The sequence below is a fragment of the Dermacentor albipictus genome, chromosome 5 (assembly GCF_038994185.2).
Source record: "Dermacentor albipictus isolate Rhodes 1998 colony chromosome 5, USDA_Dalb.pri_finalv2, whole genome shotgun sequence".
NCBI lineage: Eukaryota > Metazoa > Arthropoda > Arachnida > Ixodida > Ixodidae > Dermacentor > Dermacentor albipictus.
Window position 1 is genome coordinate 18,112,015 of NC_091825.1, and position 21,336 is coordinate 18,133,350.

The following is a 21,336-nucleotide window of genomic DNA, read 5'->3' on the forward strand; positions in this document are numbered from 1 at the left end:
TGCATGGTTCCAGCGCACCTTGCGATAAAGCTTCGACTTCTTGCTTGCATACCAACACACTTTATGAATTTGCTCTATATATTCCCAAGCTATTCGAGCTAAATCGCAGGTGGTCCTCTGGCTAACAAAAATTTGATGCAGGAACCATTCCATGTGAGGGGCATAAGAGGAGCCTACCATATAGTTATAACTGCGGCAGGAGACGTGTCCAATAAGGGAGCTCACTCTTGCCGTTGATGTTGGATGGAACTTGTCGTCAATGCACCAAATCAGATGCGTTTTGCAGCTGAACGATCATGTAATCAATATTTTTCTAAGCAATACTTGAATCAGGTTGATTGAATCACGGGAGGCAAGAGAAGACCGCACTGGATTCTTGTTTGCTTGTGTGTCAAGAACAACCACATAAAAATGATCTCTCAAGCAGCTGCCGCACAGATATATCGCACGGAGGCCTCGTCAGTACGAAAATAAAAAAAAAATACTTCACATTTCTAAATTTAAATTTTGATTATTCAAAAATTTTATTTGAGAGCGCACTACATTAAAGAAATTTCTTAGGACTAGAAAATACTTTAAGGAGCTAACATGTTGATGACTAAAGAATCCTGACTAAAATGGTATAACGAGTAAGATGTTTTGCTAGTGAACTACAACGCTCAAATGTCTCACTCAAAAGAGCGGTGCTACATTTTGAACATTTTTCAACATCTTTTTTTACCGTTGGTATTGCGGCCTTTCAGAATTTTCACTTGTAAACGGTCATTTTTAATTTCCATACACGTCCATTAACCCCCTGTCAACTAACATTATAGCAAGGCACCTTTAATAATCAGGCCTTGCTTCATATTCCAAGGTTCAGATAACGCAATATTATTATTAAACTCGGCACAGAAGATTTGGTGCAAACATTTGTTTTGAGCTGCGACATGTTGGTCTGGTGAATGTTATGCTGGAACCTGCCCTAATTATGTAATTTTTCGAGATAAATGCAGTTATTGCTTGCATGACATCACTATGGGTTACAATATTATATGCAAGTGGTCTTTCAAGGAAGCTAACGAATAATAGGAGACGCTGAAGATGTGGTACGAGCTCATAAGTTCAGCGAATCATTACGGCCTGAAGCGAACGTGAATCGTCTGTTTTTAGAGCCAGTGAGTTCCTCCCTACAATAATCTTACCGAATTACATTTTATTGCAAAATATAATGCAGTTGCCGAAACTGCCACAATAAGTCAGGTGCACAAGGCAAGCACGTTAACAAGGGAGGATGGTCCATGCATGTTTGTCATATCAGCTGTCAATGCAGCGCAGTTTTCTTGTATCTATTTTACCAAAACGCCTTTCTTTTGCTGTGGAGTTTGTGGTAACGCCGAGTCTCTTATACATTATTTTGTACTTCAATTTATGGATCCAGTCCTAGCAAAAATCTTTCCCTCCACCAAATATGTCCTGATCCTTCTGAGGATGTTTCATATTTCCTTAGGCATGCAACGTAAGCCACATAGTGTATGCTGCAATGTTCATGTTTATTTCATTGAAGGTACATAGCTGCTGTAGTTATCAAGGAATTAGATCGTTTTGTTTCTGCCAAATACTGTGATATTTTAATGAGGTCCCCGTCATTACAGTGAACTAGTTTCAATGTAAAATAACCTGTGGCATTTTCTGTACTGACCTTTGTGACAGCAAAAAATAACTAAGCAAAATATCGTTGGTACTGTTCGCGCCAGCAGGTAATATTTCATCTGCATTGTGCAAACAATGTGTTCTTACAGAGTTTTCACAGAGGTCAAAATTTCCTAAAAAATTGTGTAAGTAAGCATTACTCTTTCTTCTCTAATTGATATGCATGCCATCTTGCATGAATGGCTGTGATATGAGAGTTGTATACTTACAATTCTATTCTGTCGACGCTTCTCCTAGATGGTTAAAAGACAAGAAGAAATAATGTTAAATTTCAGTGTTCACTCTGGTTCACTACCGCAAATGCGTCGAAAATCAGGCGTCAGTGCCATTTATAAATAAGATGATATGGATCGTAGGTGATCGTGTTCTACGTGTTTTTTCTGCCTGCAGTATATTCTTATTCTATTCCGAGCTGCTACATCCACTGGAAGGCTTTTTCATAATGATAAGTATCGCTCTTCTTTGTTCTTGCCATACATTATAAAAGAGCCGAATTTTCACAGGAGAGATTGTGTGCTAAGCCGCACATAAAACTTAGCGATAAACTAAAGCGGAAGTACCTTTGTATGGAACCTCTTAGCATGAAAATCCTGTAAAAACCTTGGTAAACCACACTGTATTATATGCAGTATACCGTGGCCTTAAAGAGACACTAAAGGAGGGGGGGGGGGGGCAAATACAAAGTCATGCTGAGGTAACAAATTTGTGCTCGGGAATCTCTACGGTGTCTATATTATAGTAAACAGAGCTCCAATAATCGAGAAATTGAAGTAAATGCAGAACGTGATTAGACACTCTCCCGGGATATTCAAACACTTACCCGATGACGAAAGCCCTCCTCAGTTAAATTCTGTCACTAGTACCCAACTAGTAGTTATAGAAAACAACCTCGTATTGTATTATGAGCTGAAATAAAATTCTATTTGTTCAGTTTCATTTCATGCTCAGAAAAAAAAACCTTTTTGAAATTACCATTGACAACGACGTGGCCTGTAGAAGGGTTTCGTTTTCCTTCGACTCTGCGCCACCTACGCTTTCGCATTTCAGTATTTTCCCGATCGCGTAGTGCTGCGCTGCTTTTGCTGGCTGGTGAAACTCGCACAAACTGCAAGTAGCAGAGAATTCGACTTCCATGTGACGTCGCGGGTTGCCCAAATGGTCTACGCTACTTGACCAAAAAGCACTTGCAGCGCCTAATCCGTCGTCTTCTAGCCACCATACCGCCGCTCTGTCTTTGCTCGGTGCCACGCACTGTGGGCGCCGTTTCAGTGACCGATGGCAGCAAAGGACGGTAATGACCCATGCAACGTCACCACTCCCCCCGGTCGGGTGGCGTGACAGTTGAATTTAGAAAGAGGTACTCCGACCGTTCACATACAATTTTCTACTAAACTAAGTTTCTTATTGGCACTAAGCAAGCGTTTCGAGGTTTCTGGCACGGTTCTTAAACAGTCCCCGTCGACTTAGTATTTACCTTCAGTGTCCCTTTGACGTGGAGCGTTCTTTACACGCCTTTTCGAATCTATTCTCAGTGCACGCGTAAGTTCATTAAGTAGACGCAAGACGTCTGTGAAGTGGGGAGCTGTTTATTTACCTCTATTTATTTTTTAAGCTCTAGTTTATTTAGTTTCGCACTTTTGGTGCATTCGTCCAATGACGTGGCACCCGCAAAGTAGCGGTAGTTCCCGTACTAATCTCCACTGGACGGCATAAGATGCAAAAGTAAATGACAAACATATGTCATTTTGGTACTTAGACCTTATGGAAAGACTGCGTATAGAGGCGAAACGTGCGAAACGGGTGAATGGGCGACATTACAAATGAAAGAAATTCGCTTTTACAAACTTGGCTTAGAATATACACAACGAATTCCGAACAATATCATGCATAAAATGCGAAGAAAACGCCCAGTTTCTAAGCATTCTCCCATTCTTGCACTTCAGGAAAACAAATACACGGGCGACAGCACAGATTATCCACACAACTTGGCATCAGCCGACGCGATTGCATGCTACATACACCGGTGGCCACGACACAGGCTCCCAGACAGAATGGACGTTCGCAGAATGCCTTCTACTTGCAGTCAAGACAAATGCGCCGGTAGAAAGCCTGTTTTCCGTAATTCAAATGACGGAATTTTCGAGTCACGAAGAGATACCGGTTTTTGAAATCCTCAGCGTTATCTTTTGCGCGTTATGAGGGCGCAAGATACATGCTTTCGTTACCACTCTTGGAAACTCTTCGTTACGTTTTCAACAAGCGTGAGTACGGAATGAAAGTATAAGTAGCAGGGAAGAGGGGGGGAGTGTTTCATGCTCGTCCACGTTTCCGGACAAAAATTGTGAACGTAGAGCACTCGGTGCCCCGTTTGTGGACATAAATTGCAGATGTCGATATATGGCGCATCTTTTTCCGTTTTTCGTAGCTTCTTATGTCACGGATTTCGTTTTATGTTCCCCGGATGGGCTTGTGATTGCTTTTTTCATATATATGCCGGGATAGGTATAGTCCTCTCTGATGACATTGCTATGGGAAGAAAGGACGCTTGACAATATATTTACGAGATATGTACAACAACAAGAAGACACACATACAAGATGAAGCGCGTGCGCGGACATAGGCTATCGTCGTCTTCGTCAGTGCTCTCATCATAGTTCGCTAGTGCTACGCTTCTTAGCACGGCCCCCAGCGGCCTAGACGCTGTTCCGGCGCTTGGTAGGTTTGAGTGATATCGCTTCAGTCTAGCGAGGTGATCGATATCAAAGGAGGATCGTGGCATGTAGGTATTGATAGGCTGTAACTCGTAGGTCACGTGACATCATCGAGGTAGCACAAGCAGAGTAACTACCTTAAGACGTGAAGGAAGGCGTCTATCATTCGTTGAAATGTGGCGGCGCATTGCATAGCCCGAATGGCGCCACCTTAAACTCATAGAGCCCATCAGGTGTAATAAACGCCGTCTTTGCATGATCCATGTCAACTACAATCTTCCAATACCTGGCATGAATGTCTATCAAAGAAAAATACTTGGAACCACTTCGACAGTCAAGAGCGTCATCTATCTGAGGTAACGGGTACACGTGTTTTTTTTTTTTGTTACTCGGTTAAGATTCTGATAGCCGAACAGAAGCGCCAGCGGTTGTCCTTCTTCCCAACGAGCTAGACCGGAGATACCCATAGACTTGAAGAAGGTTAGATGGTATCACGGGCACGCATTTTGTCAACTTTCTTTTCTGTAAGTTCATACTCAGAGGAGGAGACACGATAGGTAGTTGGCGTATGGGTTTCACATCGCCGGTGTGCATCCGATGCTTGACAACTGTTGTTTGGCCCAGTGGTGGGTCACTGAGGTCAACAATGTCCTGTTGCGACATGAACAGGCCCCGAAACGCATGCACATGTGCGGCCGGAAGGTCAGTGGCCATGATAGTAGTTATGTTATCCAATGTCGTATGGTTGGAATCATCAGCAGCAGGATATGGTGCAGCGGGATCAGGTAAGACGGAAACATGATAGTCGCAGGCTGGAGCTAGGGCTGCAAGAGTGATACCCTGGGTTATCTCTTGAGGGCATAGTCCAAATTCACAATAAGGAGACATGCGGCATTGCTCCTTATACTGGTGACCGAGTGCGGGAACATGACATTTTGCTAACAGAGGACCAGAGCATTGGGCAAAATGTTGTAATCGCCATCGTCCTCAGGGGATGTGGAGAGACGTCGATGTACGTCGCGGCTATATGTGGTATACGAATGTAAGCGGCGGAATACAGCTGCCAAGGAGCAGGATCAGAGGACTCAATGGCATGAGGTAAGGCGAGCTGGATAACCCCTGCAGAGAAAGTCTAGTCCTAAGTTGATTGCATGTGCGCACTGATCCAAGACGTAACAAAACTCAAGTGTGGCGTCCGGCAACGGTGATACGGGCCAACCCAGAATAAGTCGGAGTCGCACCATCGGCTACGTGCACACCAGTGATCGCAGCAGGAGTAAGAACTTTCTTCGTACGAATAAGGAGGTTTGAGTTCATGACCAATAGGTGGGTGCCGATCTCAATGCGTGCGACGACAGGTACACCCTCCACGTCTACGTTGATGAAGTTGTGATGTCCAGGTGGTGTGAGCACATGAATTTCGTATCGGGTCGTCGTGGCAGGCTCACCTCTCGGAGCTGCGCCCGCCAGTTTTCCGATAAGCGGCGGGAGTATGAGGGGGAAGGAGGGCGACGAGGCAGAGGTGAGTGGGGCAGGTGTCGGGATGCCCAAAGAGAGCAATCATATCATGGTGGCAATGATGGCGGAGCGCTGTCGTTGTCATTGCTTTCCGGCCCTCGAAAACTACCACCTGACGTCAGATGCTGTGATAGCACGGCGAACGCTGAGTTTCAAGCACTGCGACAATAGCGGAAAATGTGTCCAACGTGTGCAAAACAGAAACATGTGGGCATGTCATCAAAAGTGCGCCATTCTTCGGAATTCTGATAACGAGGATGAACGGATAGGCTTCTGTATACCTTAGGTGCGGTGGGTGGGCGGTAGTCAGCTCCGCTGACTGGGCAAAGCGTCTGTAATCCTGCGTTGGCTAGTTCTTCTCGCACAACGGTTTGGATGGGGGAATTGGCTGCATGAGACTCGTCGTGATTACGCACCTGAAGGGGAATCGGGAAGGCAGCTTCAATCTCGCAGCAGATGATGTGAACAGTATTGTCGGATGCTGCAGGAACAGCTGGAATGGTTAGAAGGAGGTCTTTGCAGGGATACATTGCAGCCGTGTTCGGAAGAGGTGCGAAGTTCGGAGTAACGTGGCCACTTTTTGCTTCTTCAAAGCGCCGGCATTCTTAGATGACGTTTTGCACTGTGGATTAGCTCCTAAAAACCGGGAGGGTAAAGATGCATCCGCAATACCTTTGAGGATATGCGGAAGCTTTTCCGTTTCAGGCATCACGTTATCGACTTTGCGACAAAGCGCCAGAATGTCCTGGATGTACGTCACATAGCACTTTGTGCAAGTCTGAGCTTGGCATGCAGGTTCTTTGTGCGCAGCATGACGGCATCCGATGGGCTTGCCGAGCAGATCGATGGGCATTGGCTTACACACCTCCCAACTTATAAATTCTTGTTTGTGGTTCAGAAAGCCCACTTCTGCTGTACCCGCCAGGTAACATGATGTTCGCTAGCATCTGAGTCAGGTCCCCGCTGTCGCTAGTGCTGGCCCTTTCCTAAAGTTGAAGGCAATGTTCGACGTCGGTGTTGTGACAGCCGGGAAAAGCTACCTGGGTCACGCGTTTGCATGCAGGCGACGGGGCCGCTAGCGGCGGGTGGTTGAGGCACGGTTGGTGACCTGCCCGAAACATTGTGGTCCCAAACTTGCACTGGCATTGTAGAAGCCGCGCAGGAGCGTCCACCGCTTAAATCCGTCTTGAAACTCGAAAAACCTACACTCTCCACCAAAATGTCACGGGGAGAAAAGACGTTTGACTATATATTTACAAGATATATACAAAAGACACAAGACAGGCGTGCAAGATGGAACCCGTGCGCGCGACTATCGGCGGTCATCGTCTTCGTCGTCAGTCCTCTCATGATCGTTCGCTACTGCACCGCCTCGTAGGAATATGAAAGCTAGGGGCCTAGGCGGAGCGATCTTAATACAGTTTGTGGAGGCAACTGTGCAGCCATCGGATATTTTGTCAAATCGATATTTTACCACGTTGAAGTTTCTACTGCATACTTCAAGAGGAAAAGTTCATGTGTGAAATAGTAAGTCCAAACGGCATCGAAGGGGCTGCTTCCAACCATCCCAGTCACAGCAATGTAAGCCATGAAGAATCGATCTCCGTCGTGTGTGAGAACAGAAATATGTTTGTGGTCAAATGGACAAATAAAAAGGTGTAACTTCATTTTCCAGTGCTGTTGTAATAAACCATATGTCTTCATGCAAGTGCTGGTCGAGTAATTAAACGAAAGAATTTAACATCAATTCCACTGTGTGAAGGTGGATGACCAGGAAAGCTGCTTAGCGCACGAGGCAGAGACGATCCAGAATACTGAACAAATGTTCAAACATATTTGTTGTCCTAATCTGTGGTTATCATCATGATATAGGTACGCACACACATTCACGAATCACCTCTGTTCTTAGATGTGCCTGTCACGTAAGACAATGAATGCCTCATAGACTCTGAAGCAATGGCTCATACCCCCGTCAACTCGGCCTCCCCATTACGACGACAGAAGAGAAGTGAAATTATATGCTGGATAGATGAGCTGCAACGGAGCGAGATTGCTGACGATGTAGGTTCTTTTTGCACAACGGAACAACGGAGCCAGCCATGGAAGAAGATCACGACGACGAACGCGCGAGCAGTGGCGCGTTTGCGCCGAGCATTAGGGAGTTTTAGTGTTGGGGACGCAAGCGGCTTGCGTACGCAAGAACTAGGGGCGACGTTACTGCGCATGAGCAGACCGCTACGTCTACTTGCGTCCTTGGGTTGTTGGAGCGGCCGAAAACATCGCTGCCCCTAAGAGGTCACGTTACCCACGTGACTCTTGTGGTGTAGGAGAACTTACGAGTAGCTAGCGGGTAGATAATGTAATAAATCTTTCGCCAAGTGTCGACAGACGTCGTTTTTATGTGTATTAGAGAGGTTTACTGTGTCTGGTATTCGGATAAACGCAGTTGGGGTGTTGGGGCGGAGTCATAAACGGGAGCGTCCTGCTTGGTGCATCCACCTGGCGGCGCAAAGCTCAAATAGACAAAAGCAGCTAATATTGCTGTAACCAAGTCTATTCAACTTCGCTGCTGGTGTAAATTATCGGCACTGGCTTAATTGTGTTGCTGCCAAAAATTTATACCCGCAGCAAAGTAAAATAAACTTGGTTACTGCAATATTAGCTGTTTTTGTCTGTTTGAGCTTTGCGCCACCAGGTGGCAGCACCATGCAGGCCGCTCTAGTTCATGACTCCGCCCCAACGCCCCAGCTTGCGTTTACCCGATTACCGGACGCTGTAAACCTCTCTATTAACTGCTTCTAATAAAAAGAGTTTAATGTACTTAAATTCATATGCTTCATTTCATATTTTATGACATGATAACGCAGCAACGATCAGATTTTGGTGGTGCTGCGAGCGCATGCGACCACATTGCGGTTTGCGTTTGGGGCCGCTAACCTATAACACGTTTCTGCTTGCGTACGCAAACGCAAACGCACCCAAGCGCTTGGGGCCCCAACGCCTTGCGTCCCCAATACTACAACTCTCTATTATTTAGCGTTCGTTTTGGAAAACGTTACGCAAAATATATTTTTTTCAAAAACGTATGTTGTGTTGTGCTACCCTTGTGCCTGTGACCTCTTTGGGTCCCACGTGTGACAAGGGTAGTTCAGGGTCGTGCTACAGGTTTCCCAGCCCACAGGGGTATGTGCATTAAGCTTGAACCCTTTCTGCAATATCACTGCGATCGACCCACTTCATGGTTTGTTTTTGCCGACATCTCGGATGCATCATTTTCCAGATCTTAGTCATAAACTACTACGCTTAAAAAACATTACCGTGCCTGGTAAGTGTATGGAAATATAATCAATTGATGAGGACACTGGACTTCATCAACAGGTATATTTGATATGTTAGGACAAAGGTCAAATTTAGGAAATGGGCAGTTGGGTTGCTCAAAAATTTTCTCAACATGACTGTCTGTAATGCGTGGCTTGAATACTGTCGGGATGCAACAGCTTTGCACCTACAACAAAAAGAGGTGCCCTCTCTCCTCTCATTCAAGCGGGGTTGTATGCAAAACATTAAACCATATTTAACGCTAATCGAAATGGTACCAAGAAATAAAGGTATGGAAGTTGACCTGCAACTCCAGAGACCAGGCCAGCCTAGCTGCTTGACAGAGAGACGAGATAATGATTTTGAACACTTCCCAGAATTTTGTAAAATTTAAAATGCAATGCTATGCAGGAAGAAAGGCTGCAAAGCAAAGTCGAGAATTTGGCGTATCAAATGCAATGTTTTCTTGTGCCTGCAAATGCAAAACTGTTTGCTTTATTTTAACCATGCTCCCAACTAATGTACACTTTGTAGACGCTCACTTGTGGAGTTTAATAATAAAAATGTTGCGCGATTCTTTTCTCTGCACTTCTGAAAGCAAATATCAAACGAAGCGTAAAAATGATTCTGTTTTTCTCGCCTACATATTTTTCAGTAGAGAAAAGGTTAAGTGCGGTTTGCAGCTCATTTTTTTTTGTCTCGCACAGTATTTGGTTTTTCGTGCTATTACAACGTTTCGACAGGCCCACCGGTGTCAATAAATTGTTTTTCAATTGGTTGTCTGCAAGATGCTTTTTGATTAAAAATGCACTAAGGGATGCAGATGAGAACAAAGCATCACCGTTTGTTTAGAGACGTGTAGTTATTTAGAAGGCTGTACGAAAGCTTCATGGCATCGGTCTTAGTTCGAGCGTAGCTCAACAGTTAAGAGGCTTACGGAAAGAATCGAGCGCCGGTCATAGAAATTTGCAAGGACTAACCAGCAACGTTCCCGGTACGTGAAATTACGTCGACTTTCAGATGGTGTAAACATTTTTCGGGTAAAAAGAGTCAATCGCCATATTTTTTTGACTAATTCCTTGCGTACCATTATTCTGTCATCGGAGGGGACGAATTTAGACGTACGAGGGAATTGAAATTACTTAGCATAACTACAACACATGGTCTGAAATGAGCCGCCATATAGCGAACAGTTGTTGATCGGCGCAAAGAAAGCTCAGCTTGTTACAAAGAAAGTTCAAGTACGCCTACTCTGACGTAGAACTAAATGTGTTCGTGTCAGCCTGGAGTAAGCGAACGAAGCTTGAGACCAATATTAGCAATACCGCATCAATAATATGGAGACGATAGAACGTCTTGCTGCTGTGTTTGTCTTTTCTTACAAGAAAATGCAATCCGTTGCAGACTTCCTTAAGAAGGTAAACCTTATCCCACACATCCTACCTCTATGAAGGCCGCTGGGTTAAAATCCACGTTGCAGCTTTACACGCGAGGCCTAAATGTGGACTTCGCCCTCTACTGTCGACCCACCGGCAGACTACATTCCGAGATAAATTATGAATATGCTTTTATGGCCTAATGTTCCAAGGTTGACGTATTTAAACATTCATCATCCTAATCAGGCTTTTTTTTTAAATGTCCGCTGCAGGACGAAGGCCTCTCTTTGCGATGTCCAATTAGCCAGTCTTGCGCTAGCTTATTCCAACTTGTGCCTGCATATTCGCTAATCTTGTCATCTTGTTATCTGCCGTCCTCGACGGCACTTCCTTATCGAAACATTATTACTTCGTAGAACCAGCGCTCTATTGAAGCAGGTTCATTCAGAGGTGCTTACAATTGCTTATTCTATTTATTCTTTTCTAGGAAATTTGCTAATGTTTGAGATTTAGGTGTGAATACGTCTTGTATAGGAGGTATAGGAGGTATAGGAGGTATAAGAGACAAGTATATAATAGCTGTGTCTTACCAGTACTCACCTACGGCGCAGAAACCTGGAGGCTTACGAAAAGGGTTCTACTCAAATTGAGGACGACGCAACGAGCTATGGAAAGAAGAATGATAGGTGTAACGTTAAGGGATAAGAAAAGAGCAGATTGGGTGAGGGAACAAACGCGAGTTAATGACATCTTAGTTGAAATCAAGAAAAAGAAATGGGCATGGGCAGGACATGTAATGAGGAGGAAAGATAACCGATGGTCATTAAGGGTTACGGACTGAATCCCAAGGAAAGGGAAGCGTAGCAGGAAGCGGCAGAAAGTTAGGTGGGCGGATGAGATTAAGAAGTTTGTAGCCATGGAATGGCCACAATTAGTACATGACCGGGGTTGTTGGAGAAGTATGGGAGAGGCCTTTGCCCTGCAGTGGGCGTAACCAGGCTGATGATGATGATGATGACGTCTTGTATTGAATTGGCAACAAAGCATCGAGTGCATTAACCGAGAAAGTGGAATAGTATGGTTGAAGATATATATGTAGATGACATAGGTAATGTTCAATTGCCTGGCAACGAAACAAGAGTTAGTGTTCGCAAGTCAGACTATAGAGCCTGTGCAGGAGTACCTTTGTCTAGGTCAATGTTCACAAGGGATCCAGATTATGAAAAGGAAATAAGGAGAAGATTAAAATGGTTTGGATTGCATACTGCAGGCACTAGCAAATACTGAATGGGTCCTTGTCGCTGTCGTTGAAAAGGAAAGTGTGCAATTATTGCATTCTACCGACGCTAACATATCGCGTAGAAACTATCGCGTAGGAAAAAGAAACCGTAATGGAATGAAAATTGTTAGTAGTAACCTTAGCTGGCAGGAAGTAAGCGGTGTGGATCAGAGAGCAAAAGTGGATAGCCAATATTCTAGTTCACATTAAGAGAAAAGAAAGGAGCAAGGCTAGTCACTTAAAGCGTATGGTAGATAACGGATAGACCGTTAAAGTTACAAAATGACTACCATGGGTAGGGAGACGAACATGGCAGAAAATTGGTTGGGGTGGTGAAATTAGAAATTTTGCAGGAGCACGTTGGAATCAGCTAGCGCAAGACACGGGCAACTAGGGAAATGGAGGGAAAGGCCTTCGTCCTATAGTGGACGTAAGTAAAGGCTGATGATGAAGATAATGACCTCTTGTATTTTCTTAGCTATTTGTATTTACGGCCAAATATTTAGGTGCAAGGAACGGTTTTGCCATGTGTTTGTATTCCCCACCCTTTAAGAGCACATAAAATGCTCACAGGATTAACCTAATAATATATCTGTATGCAATCGAGAGTTCGACGGAAGCCCGCCTGGCCGGGTTGAAAAAGTTCCGTGCCTACTCCTCGACGAAGACGAGGTGATGGTTTTGTTTGACGCTGTATGTCTGTTTACGTGCATTCCCACTGACATCGGCGTGGAAGCGGGGGCTGCTCCTCTCGGCTCTGATCCGGCTCTAGCGGAGAGTTCGCCGTTTGATGTCCGCGACTTGAAGAGGCTCTTCAGTTTTTCCGGGGCAACACCTGCTTCTGTGTTTCACCCGTGCAGCGTAATAACTTTCAGGTGACTCACGTTCCTGTGCGCAAATTGATGAACGCATTCGTGAGTTGGAAAGACAAGCTGCCGCATGAAGCCTTTCCTGGCATTGTTTTCAAGATCCCGTATGGGGATTGCGACTCCATCTGCGTCGGACGGGCATTCTTAAATAGCGGCTGCGCCGATATCAGAACGATGGGGATAAGAAAAGAGCGGCCTCAAATGCTATGGCAGAGAACACAGCAACCACTAAGCACATTATAGACTTGACGAACTCTACTTTAATCAGCCAGGAGAGAAAAAAATTCTAGTGGCCGGAACAGTCATATTGGGACGGGTTAACAGCGAGGCTGTGTAGGCTGCTTACATGGGCTGCATTCTGACTGCACCCATTATGAAATCGTGCATTTTTTAATACGGTACAAAACTACGCCAGCACAAGTGCCGCCGCGGTCAGCGCAACTTCCATGCACCTGCCGCAGGCGCTGCTGCATCCACGCCGGCGCCTGGTCAGGTGCACCGGGGCTGTTGTAGCTCTCCTCTACCTGCTCATTATTCATTAAACAGAATTTAAAACAAGTAAAGCGCATCCAGGCCAACTTTCTACTCACAATTCCCTTTCTGAAATACATACATAGACATGAGTGTGTGCGTGCGTGTGTGTGTGTGTGTGTGTGTGTGTGTGCGTGTGTTTTGTCTATTGTATTTCCTTTACAACACCGAATTTATGTGGCTCTATTTGAACCCAATATAATGAACCTATTTTTGGAAGTTGGTGGAGTGCTCGAAGCCTGCTTCACCTCTGCCGGGGCTCGGCCTTGTATTGTGCAATCTCCGGGATCAACCCGCGCATTCCTTCCTGTTCACGCGCCATGATACGGACGCAAGCCGGCCAGCGTACCCATCCTCGGAATGCATGTCGGGGATGCATACGGTGGCTGTAGATAAACAATGTTTCAGTAAAACGCTAGGTCATGCTTGTACCTGGGGTCCATGGAGACACAATCAAGAGAACACTCGAAAGAACCCTCCCCTTGTTTACATGCGGTGGTTGCATACTAAAGCCTGCTTGAACCAGCACTCCTACCTTTTTTACTCCATTGTAAGCAAGGCATCTATATGGAAGGCGAAACGTCTGGCTTTAAAAGGCTTGTTTGGTGTATATGTTGTTACGCGAAGGACGAGCCAGTAAGACGAGCAACTATTTATAGGTGATATTTACAACAGCAGTTGCGGCGCTGATCGGTCACATTCACAGCGTGAGCCCAGTTCGGTCTTCCTCCTCTTTTCTCGAGTAATGGCGCCCACGCGCCTCGCTCAAACAGTCAAATACCACACGTGTGCAGCATAACCCCCCGGCGGCAGAAGCGACGTCCCGGAGCGTCTAAATGCCATCACTGGGAGGGTGATACTGCTTCAGTCGTGTGACGTGCGCGATATCACTGAACTGGGAAGCAGATGGGGCGCCAGAGGCGATCTCGTAGGTGACGGGAATCACGGCACGAAGCACTCGGTATGGGCCTGTGTAACGAGACAGCAGTTTTTCCGACAGGCCGACCTGACGTGATGGAGACCTTAGAAGCACCAAAGAACCAGGCGGCAAGTGCACGTCTCGGTGTCGCCGGTTGTAGGAACGCCTTTTACTCTCTTGGGATTTCAGAGGTGGTCACGGGCAATTTCCCTTGCCTGGGCGCAGCGGGCGATGGCGTCAAGTGCATATTCACTTGTCGGTGCCGCTTGAATAGGGAGGGTCGTGTCGAGGGGCAGTGCTGGTTTTCGGCCGGACAGAAAGAAAAATGGGGGATAACCGGCTGTGTCGTGGCGCGAGGAATCGTAAGCAAATATGACGAAGGGTAGAGCGAGGTCTCAGTCAGTGTGCTCTCGACAGACTTATTTCGCGAGCATGTCTGTGAGAATGCGATTGAGACGCTCCATGAGGCCAATTATTTGGGGATGGTATAACGTGAATAGCTTGTACCTCGTGGCACAGAACTATAGGATGTCCGCGACAACTTTTGATACGAATGTACGGCCACGGAATGTGAGAAGTTGTCGCGGAGCTCCATGTATTAAAATTACGTCACGTAGAAGAAAATCGGCGACATCTGTGACGCAGCTTGTAGGAAGCACTCGGATCATGGCTACGCGCGTGGCGTAATCCATGGCCACAGCGATCCACCTGTTCCCAGAGGTATAAACACAAAAAGGGCCAAGTAAATCCAAACCAACCCCAAAGAATGGTTCCTCCGAATGTCGAGTGATTGAAGGCGCCCAGCAGGGAGCGTCGATGGTGTCTTGCGCCACTGGCATTTCTCGCACGCACCTACGTATCTTCGAACGGAGCGAGCTAGCCCTGGCCAACGTAAGCGTGGGTGGATCCGGTCGTACGTACGTGACACACCCAGGCGACCGGCACTGGGGATCGAGGTCGTGAAATTCGTGGAGAATAGCCGATCGAAGGTATTTAGGGATCACAAGGAATGATGCAGGGCCAGCGTGGTGAACGTTGTGGCGGTAGAGTACGCCATGTTGAAGTGTGAATAAGCGAATGGAACTGTCGGCAAGAGAAGATTCCAGTCGGTCAATGATAAAACGCAAAGACGGGTCACGGCTCTGCTCGTCGTCGACATGGAGCAGTGGAAAAACAGAGAGAACACAGGCGTCGGTGTCAGTATCAGACGTTGAGGTCGCGTCTTCGACTGGGTAGCGAGAGACGCAATCTGCGTCCTGGTGTTGGCATCCCGACTTGTACGTCACTGTGTAAGAATATTTTTTTTTATTTATGAATACTGCGATCTTTTACACAAGATCATAGCAGGTGGGAAACATTGTGTGAGATACAGAATTACAGACACAAAGAAAACAAAATTGCACATAGAGATTCAACAAGAGAATACAGCGACAAGGTCAATTAAGAGCAATCAATTCAAATGCTCTTGAAATGAATGTAATGATGTCTGTCTGACAACATCATCCGTGAGGTTATTCCAATCAGTGATGGTCCTTGGAAAAAAGGAATATTTAAAACAATTTACTCTCGGATTTAATGGTGTTATAGAAAGAGAATGGCGATTTCTAGTTTGGCACCCCGAGGAATAGGTAAGGATATTGGAGGTGTCAACTTTGAGATTATTATTAATTAATTGATAGAAAAACTTCAAGCGACATATGCGATTTCTGTTAGGAATAGAGGGTAAACCGCTTTTCTTGAGGAGGTCACTGACTGATGCTCGCCCGTAAGTGTTATATATAAACCTTACTGCTTTCTTTTGTATTCTTTCAAGTTTATTTATGTTTACCTTTGTAAAAGGGTCCCAGATAATTACTGCATATTCTAAGATTGGTCTAATAATATTCTTGTAGTAGGATGGCCCAACGACTGAGCCGACCAGTAGGATCCCTGGGCGACGAAAGCCAACAGAGCGCATGATGGTCTGTGACTACTGAGAAGGGCTTGTCATATAATTATGGGTGGAACTTTGAAACAACCCAGACGAGAGGAAGGCATTCGCGCTTGATAATGTAACTGTTGCTCTCTGCAGTTTTTAGGGGCCGGCTAGCGTAGGCTATAACGTGGTCATGTCGGTGTTGGCGCTGCGATAAGACGGCGTCGATCCCATAATCACTGGCATCAGTTAGGACCTCTCTAGGTGCGGACGTGTCAAAACGACCCAAAACCGGTGGATTGGTGAGAATCGTGATAAGATGTGAAAATGCGGCAGCCTGAGGGGTACCCCACGTAAAAGGCACGTCTTTCTTAAGAAGTTCCGTGAGTGGTCGAGCGATTGCTGCGAAATCTTTCATTAACCATCTGTATGAGAACAGAGCCCCAAAAGACTCCGGACGTCTTTGATAGACTGAGGTACAGGAAAAGACGTTACTGCTCGAAGCTTCTCTGGGTGGGGTTGTACGGCGGAAGCATCGACGAGATGGCCTAGCGCGGTATGTTGTCGCGCCCGACGTGGCACTTCGATGAGTTTAATTGGAGTGCATCCTTGCGGAAGACGTCAAGGATAGCTGCGACGCGGTCAAGGTGCGTCTCAATTGTAGGAGAAAACACAAAGACGTCGTCGAGATAACAAAGGCAAGTTGAGCATTTGAATGATTCAAGCAGATAGTCCATCATCCGTTTGAACGTGGCGGGGGCATTGCATAAACCGAACTGCATAACCTTAAATTGGTAGAGGCCATCTCGAGTGTCGAACGCGGTCTCTTATTGGTCTTGCTCATCGATGGAAATCTGCCAATAAACAGATTGAAGGTCGATGGACGAAAAGTATTTGGTACCGTGAAGACAGTAAAGAGCGTCGTCGATTCGTGGCAAAGGGTAAAAGTTCTTTTTAGTGATTCGGTTTAGGTGGCAATAATCAACGCAGAAATGCCACATGCCATCTCTCTTCTTGACGAGCACGACCCAGCACCACCAACACGAGCAACTGTTTACAGGTTATATTTAGAAAAGCGGTTGCAGCGCTGACCGGTTAGATGCACCGCGCGAGCCCACTTCGTTCTTCATTCTCTTTTCGGGACGGATGGTGCCCAGGCGCCTCGTTCAAACAATCAAATGCGAGAAGCGTGAAGCAACACAGACACACACGCACACACACTCACACACACACACACACATGCACACACACACACACACACACACACACACACACACACATATATATATATATATTTATATATATATATATATATATATATATATATATATATATATATATATATATATGTGTGTGTGTGTGTGTGTGTGTGTGTGTGTGTGTGTTGCTTCACGCTTCTCGAATTTGATTGTGCGAACGAGGCGACTGGGCACCATCACTCCCGAAAAGAGAAATATATATATATATATATATATATATATATATATATATATATATATATATATATATATATATATATATATATATATATATAGTCCCATCATAAGAATCCAGCACACACTGACACCAAGGACAACATAGGGGAAATTACTTGTGCTTAATACGTGAAATAAAGAAACGATAAATAATGGAAATTAATGTGGATGAAAAAACAACGTGCAGCAGGTAGGAACCGAACACACAACCTTCGCATTTGGCGTGCGATGCTCTACCGATTGAGCTACCGCGGCGCTGTTCCCCATCCACTTTCTTGGGTATTTATGTGTCCTAGTAGAGCCCTGGGAGTGTTAGCCAGCGCCACCACTCGCAGACCTTGGTGGCGGACGTGGAACGTCCTTTTTGCCGCAGGCGTCACGAGAACGGGATCTATTTGGGTGAAGGCACCTGGTCAATAAACCCCCATATTTTACCTGAAGGCATCAATGTAGCCGGATTTGAGACCCTCGTTATGTAATAAACGAGAAGGGGGTTAAGCAGGGGGCCCGATTTTTATTAGTCATATTTTTAAGCAGGAAGACACCGATGAAAAGCTATTTACAAGTATATTTACAAGGCAATACGCCGCAGTTGGCCAAGAGGCAACAGCCCGCGCTAGCTTCCAATCGTCGTCGTCGTCTTCTTACTGCTCGGCTCTTCGTCATTGGAAATGCTATCCCGTAGCACTACCCCCGGCGGCAAAAGCGCCGTCCCGGAGCGACTAAAGGCCAGACTCTGAAGCAGTGTAGTAGTTCTTGAGCCTACTCACGTGCACGACATCACTAGATGCCAGAATAGATGACGAGGTTGAGCTCACTGGAGCAATTTCGTGCGTAACAGGCGTCACCTGGCGCAGCATGCGGTAGGGCCCTGTGTATCGCGAAAGGAGCTTTGCTGAAAGTCCGACCTGAAGAGAGGGCAACAACAGGAGCACGAGTGCACCAGGCAAAAATTGTATGTCATGGTGGCGGGCATTTTACCGACGCTGCTGCGTGGTTTGCGAGTCCGTCAGTCGAGCGCGGGCAAGCTGGCGTGCATGGTCGGCGAGGGTGATGGCGTCACGCGCATACTCGTTTGTTAGAGGCCGCAGCAGGAGGAAGTACCGTAGCAAGGGACAAGGTCGGTTCGCGGCCGTAGAGTAGATAAAATGGAGAAAATCCGGCGGTGTCATGCCGGGAAGAATTATAAGCAAATGTGACGTAAGGAAGGGCAACGTCCCAGTCGTGGTGGTCCTTCGAAACGTACTTGGACAGCATGTCGGTAAGAGTGCGGTTTCACCATTCTGTCAGGCCATTGGTTTGAGGATGGTAAGAAGAAGTCAGCTTGTGTTGAATAGAGCAGGAACGCACAATGTCGGCGGTAACTTTCTAGAGGAAGTTACGACCACAGTAAGTAAGCAGCTGTCACGGGGCGCCATGCACTAAGATAATGTCACGCAAGAGAAAGTGCGCGACGTCAGTGGTGCAACTGGTGGCGAGAGCCCGCGTGATATCGTATCGGGTGGCGTAATCAGTTGCGACGGCTTGCCATTTGTTCCGAGAGGATGACGTGGGAGAGGGACCAAGGAGGTCTAATCCAACACGGAAGAACGGTTCCACAGGGACGGTGATCGGCTGTAGATGACCGGAAGGTATCACCTCAGGTGTTTTCCGACGCTGGCAGGGATCACAGGCCGCAACATAGCGTCGGACGGAGCGAGCAAGACCAGGCCAATAGAAGCGGCGGCGGACGCGGTCGTACGTGCGGGTTAACCTAAGATGTCCTGCAGTGGGTGCGTCATGCATCTCAATGAGCTCAGTCTGTTGTAGATGTTTTGGTACGACAAGAAGAAGATCAGGGACATCAGGGAGGAAGTTCCTTCGATACAGAATGCCGCGCTGGAGGACATGTCGGCGAACGGATGTGTCGGTTGGTGCAGAGCGCAGACGCTCGATGAGTACTCGCAGCGATAGGTGTCGGTACTGCTCATCGGCGGTGTTGGCGAAGGCAGACACAGAGAAAATGCCGTCGGCGGTACTACTGTCGGCGTCGTCAGGCTCATCTACCGGGTAGCGAGACAGGCAGTCAGCGTCCTTGTGTAGTCGGCCAGATTTTTAGGTGACCGAGAACGAATATTCTTGGAGGCGTAAGGCCCAGCGACCAAGTCTTCCTGTAGGGTCTTTCAATGAGCATAAGTAGCAAAGCGCGTGATGGTCTGTGATAACGGAAAAGGGTCGGCCATATAAGTATGGGCGGAACTTCGCAACCGCCCAAACTAGGGCCAGACACTCACGCTCAGTAATGGAATAGTGGCGCTCCGCGGGCGAGAGGAGCCTGCTGGCGTAAGCGATAACGCGGTCGTGGCCACGCTGGCGTTGTGTCAGTACTGCGCCAATTCCGTGACCGCTGGCTTCAGTACGGACTTCGGTAAGGCAGAAGGATTGAAATGGGCCAGAATGGGAGGCGTTGTGAGAAGGTCGATTAGAAGCGAGAATGCAGAGGCCTCGTTATCACCCCACTGGAAAGGGGCGTCTTTTTTGGGCGTCTTTGGACATCTCGTTGACGCGAACGGAGTGCAACCGGACCCAGGCACGATCCAGGCTGTTACGCACTTCCCTGTTCCCAAGTGTGTCAAGGATGTGCGCTGCTTCATCGGCCTTTGCTAGTTTTTCCGCCATTTCGTGGAAAATTTCACGGCCATAGCACGACCACTAACTGAGCACGCTCGTACGCTCTACCGCGTTCTGGGGTGCGATCTTGTACGCGTTCCAAAATAGAACGGAGGCGGTCCGTTCCACCGAGCCGCACATGGTTGGTCAGTTTGAATGGTGACGAACGCCATGACGTCAATTGTTAAGTGATATCTGCTGTCAATCACTCCGTGTCATCTGCTATCGGACGAACGCAACGGAACCGACCGCCGATTTCGCGACGGAAAGAACGGACCGCCTTCGTTCGATTTTGGAACGCGTACAAGATCGCACCTCTGATTTCCTACCAACATATTTTTTTACTTTACCGATCGTCCTTTGGCCCAAACAACAGCTGTTAAACATCGCATTAATACCGGCGATGCCCCTCCTATACATCGCCGCCCGTATCGAGTATCACCGGCTGAGCGTCAAGTTATTCACACCGAAGTTCGCAAAATGCTTGCCAAGAACATTATTGTACCGTGATCGAAAATAATGTACAGCGCAACGGACAAGGACAGTGATAGACGACATACACAGCGCTGACTTCCAACAATATTTTATTGCGTCGCCACATCGTGCGTATATATACAAGAAGAGGCATGCGCAGAAAGTATACGACAGTCACAGGGGGTGTCCTGACAGCAAGTCATTGAACAAGAACATGGTCACCAAAAAAATTAAGCAATACGATTACTATCTGTTTAGAAACGCGATTTCACCAGGGGTCAGCGCAATTGAGGGCGCACTAACGCACATACTGCAAAGTTTTCTGATGAAATCAGCTTCCACAATTTCCCTGGTGAGCTGTGAGCAGTGTCTCGCTAAAACTTGCGTATCTTCAAAGAATGGCACGCAGCCGCAGTCCCGGCAATGAATGCCCAAGTGGCCTTGTACAGTGTTGCGGACGTTGTTACAATGCTCTGTTGCGTTGCGTTGTTACAAGACGCAAGTTTGCAGTGCTGCCATATGTGCATGATGTATCCCATAGGCTGAAGAAAATAGGGCAGCGTGCAGGGATCACAGTCGTTTTCTCAGCCCCGGAAAAATTGGCAAAGGT

The 21,336-nt window shown here is 46.7% G+C and overlaps 1 protein-coding gene across 3 annotated transcripts in view; it reads right to left on the minus strand.

The window, feature by feature from the left end:
• LOC135906583 (UPF0462 protein C4orf33 homolog) overlaps positions 1 to 21,336 on the minus strand; it is a 182,605-nt gene that overhangs the window by 118,649 nt on the left and 42,620 nt on the right. For 2 of the 3 annotated variants that reach the window (XM_070539502.1, XM_070539501.1), the window contains one exon: positions 1,902 to 1,925. The exons of the other annotated variant lie outside the window; for it this stretch is intronic. In XM_070539502.1, the coding sequence (XP_070395603.1) occupies positions 1,902 to 1,925 (24 nt within the window). The remainder of the gene's footprint in view (positions 1 to 1,901; positions 1,926 to 21,336) is intronic. 3 annotated transcript variants of the gene reach the window in all.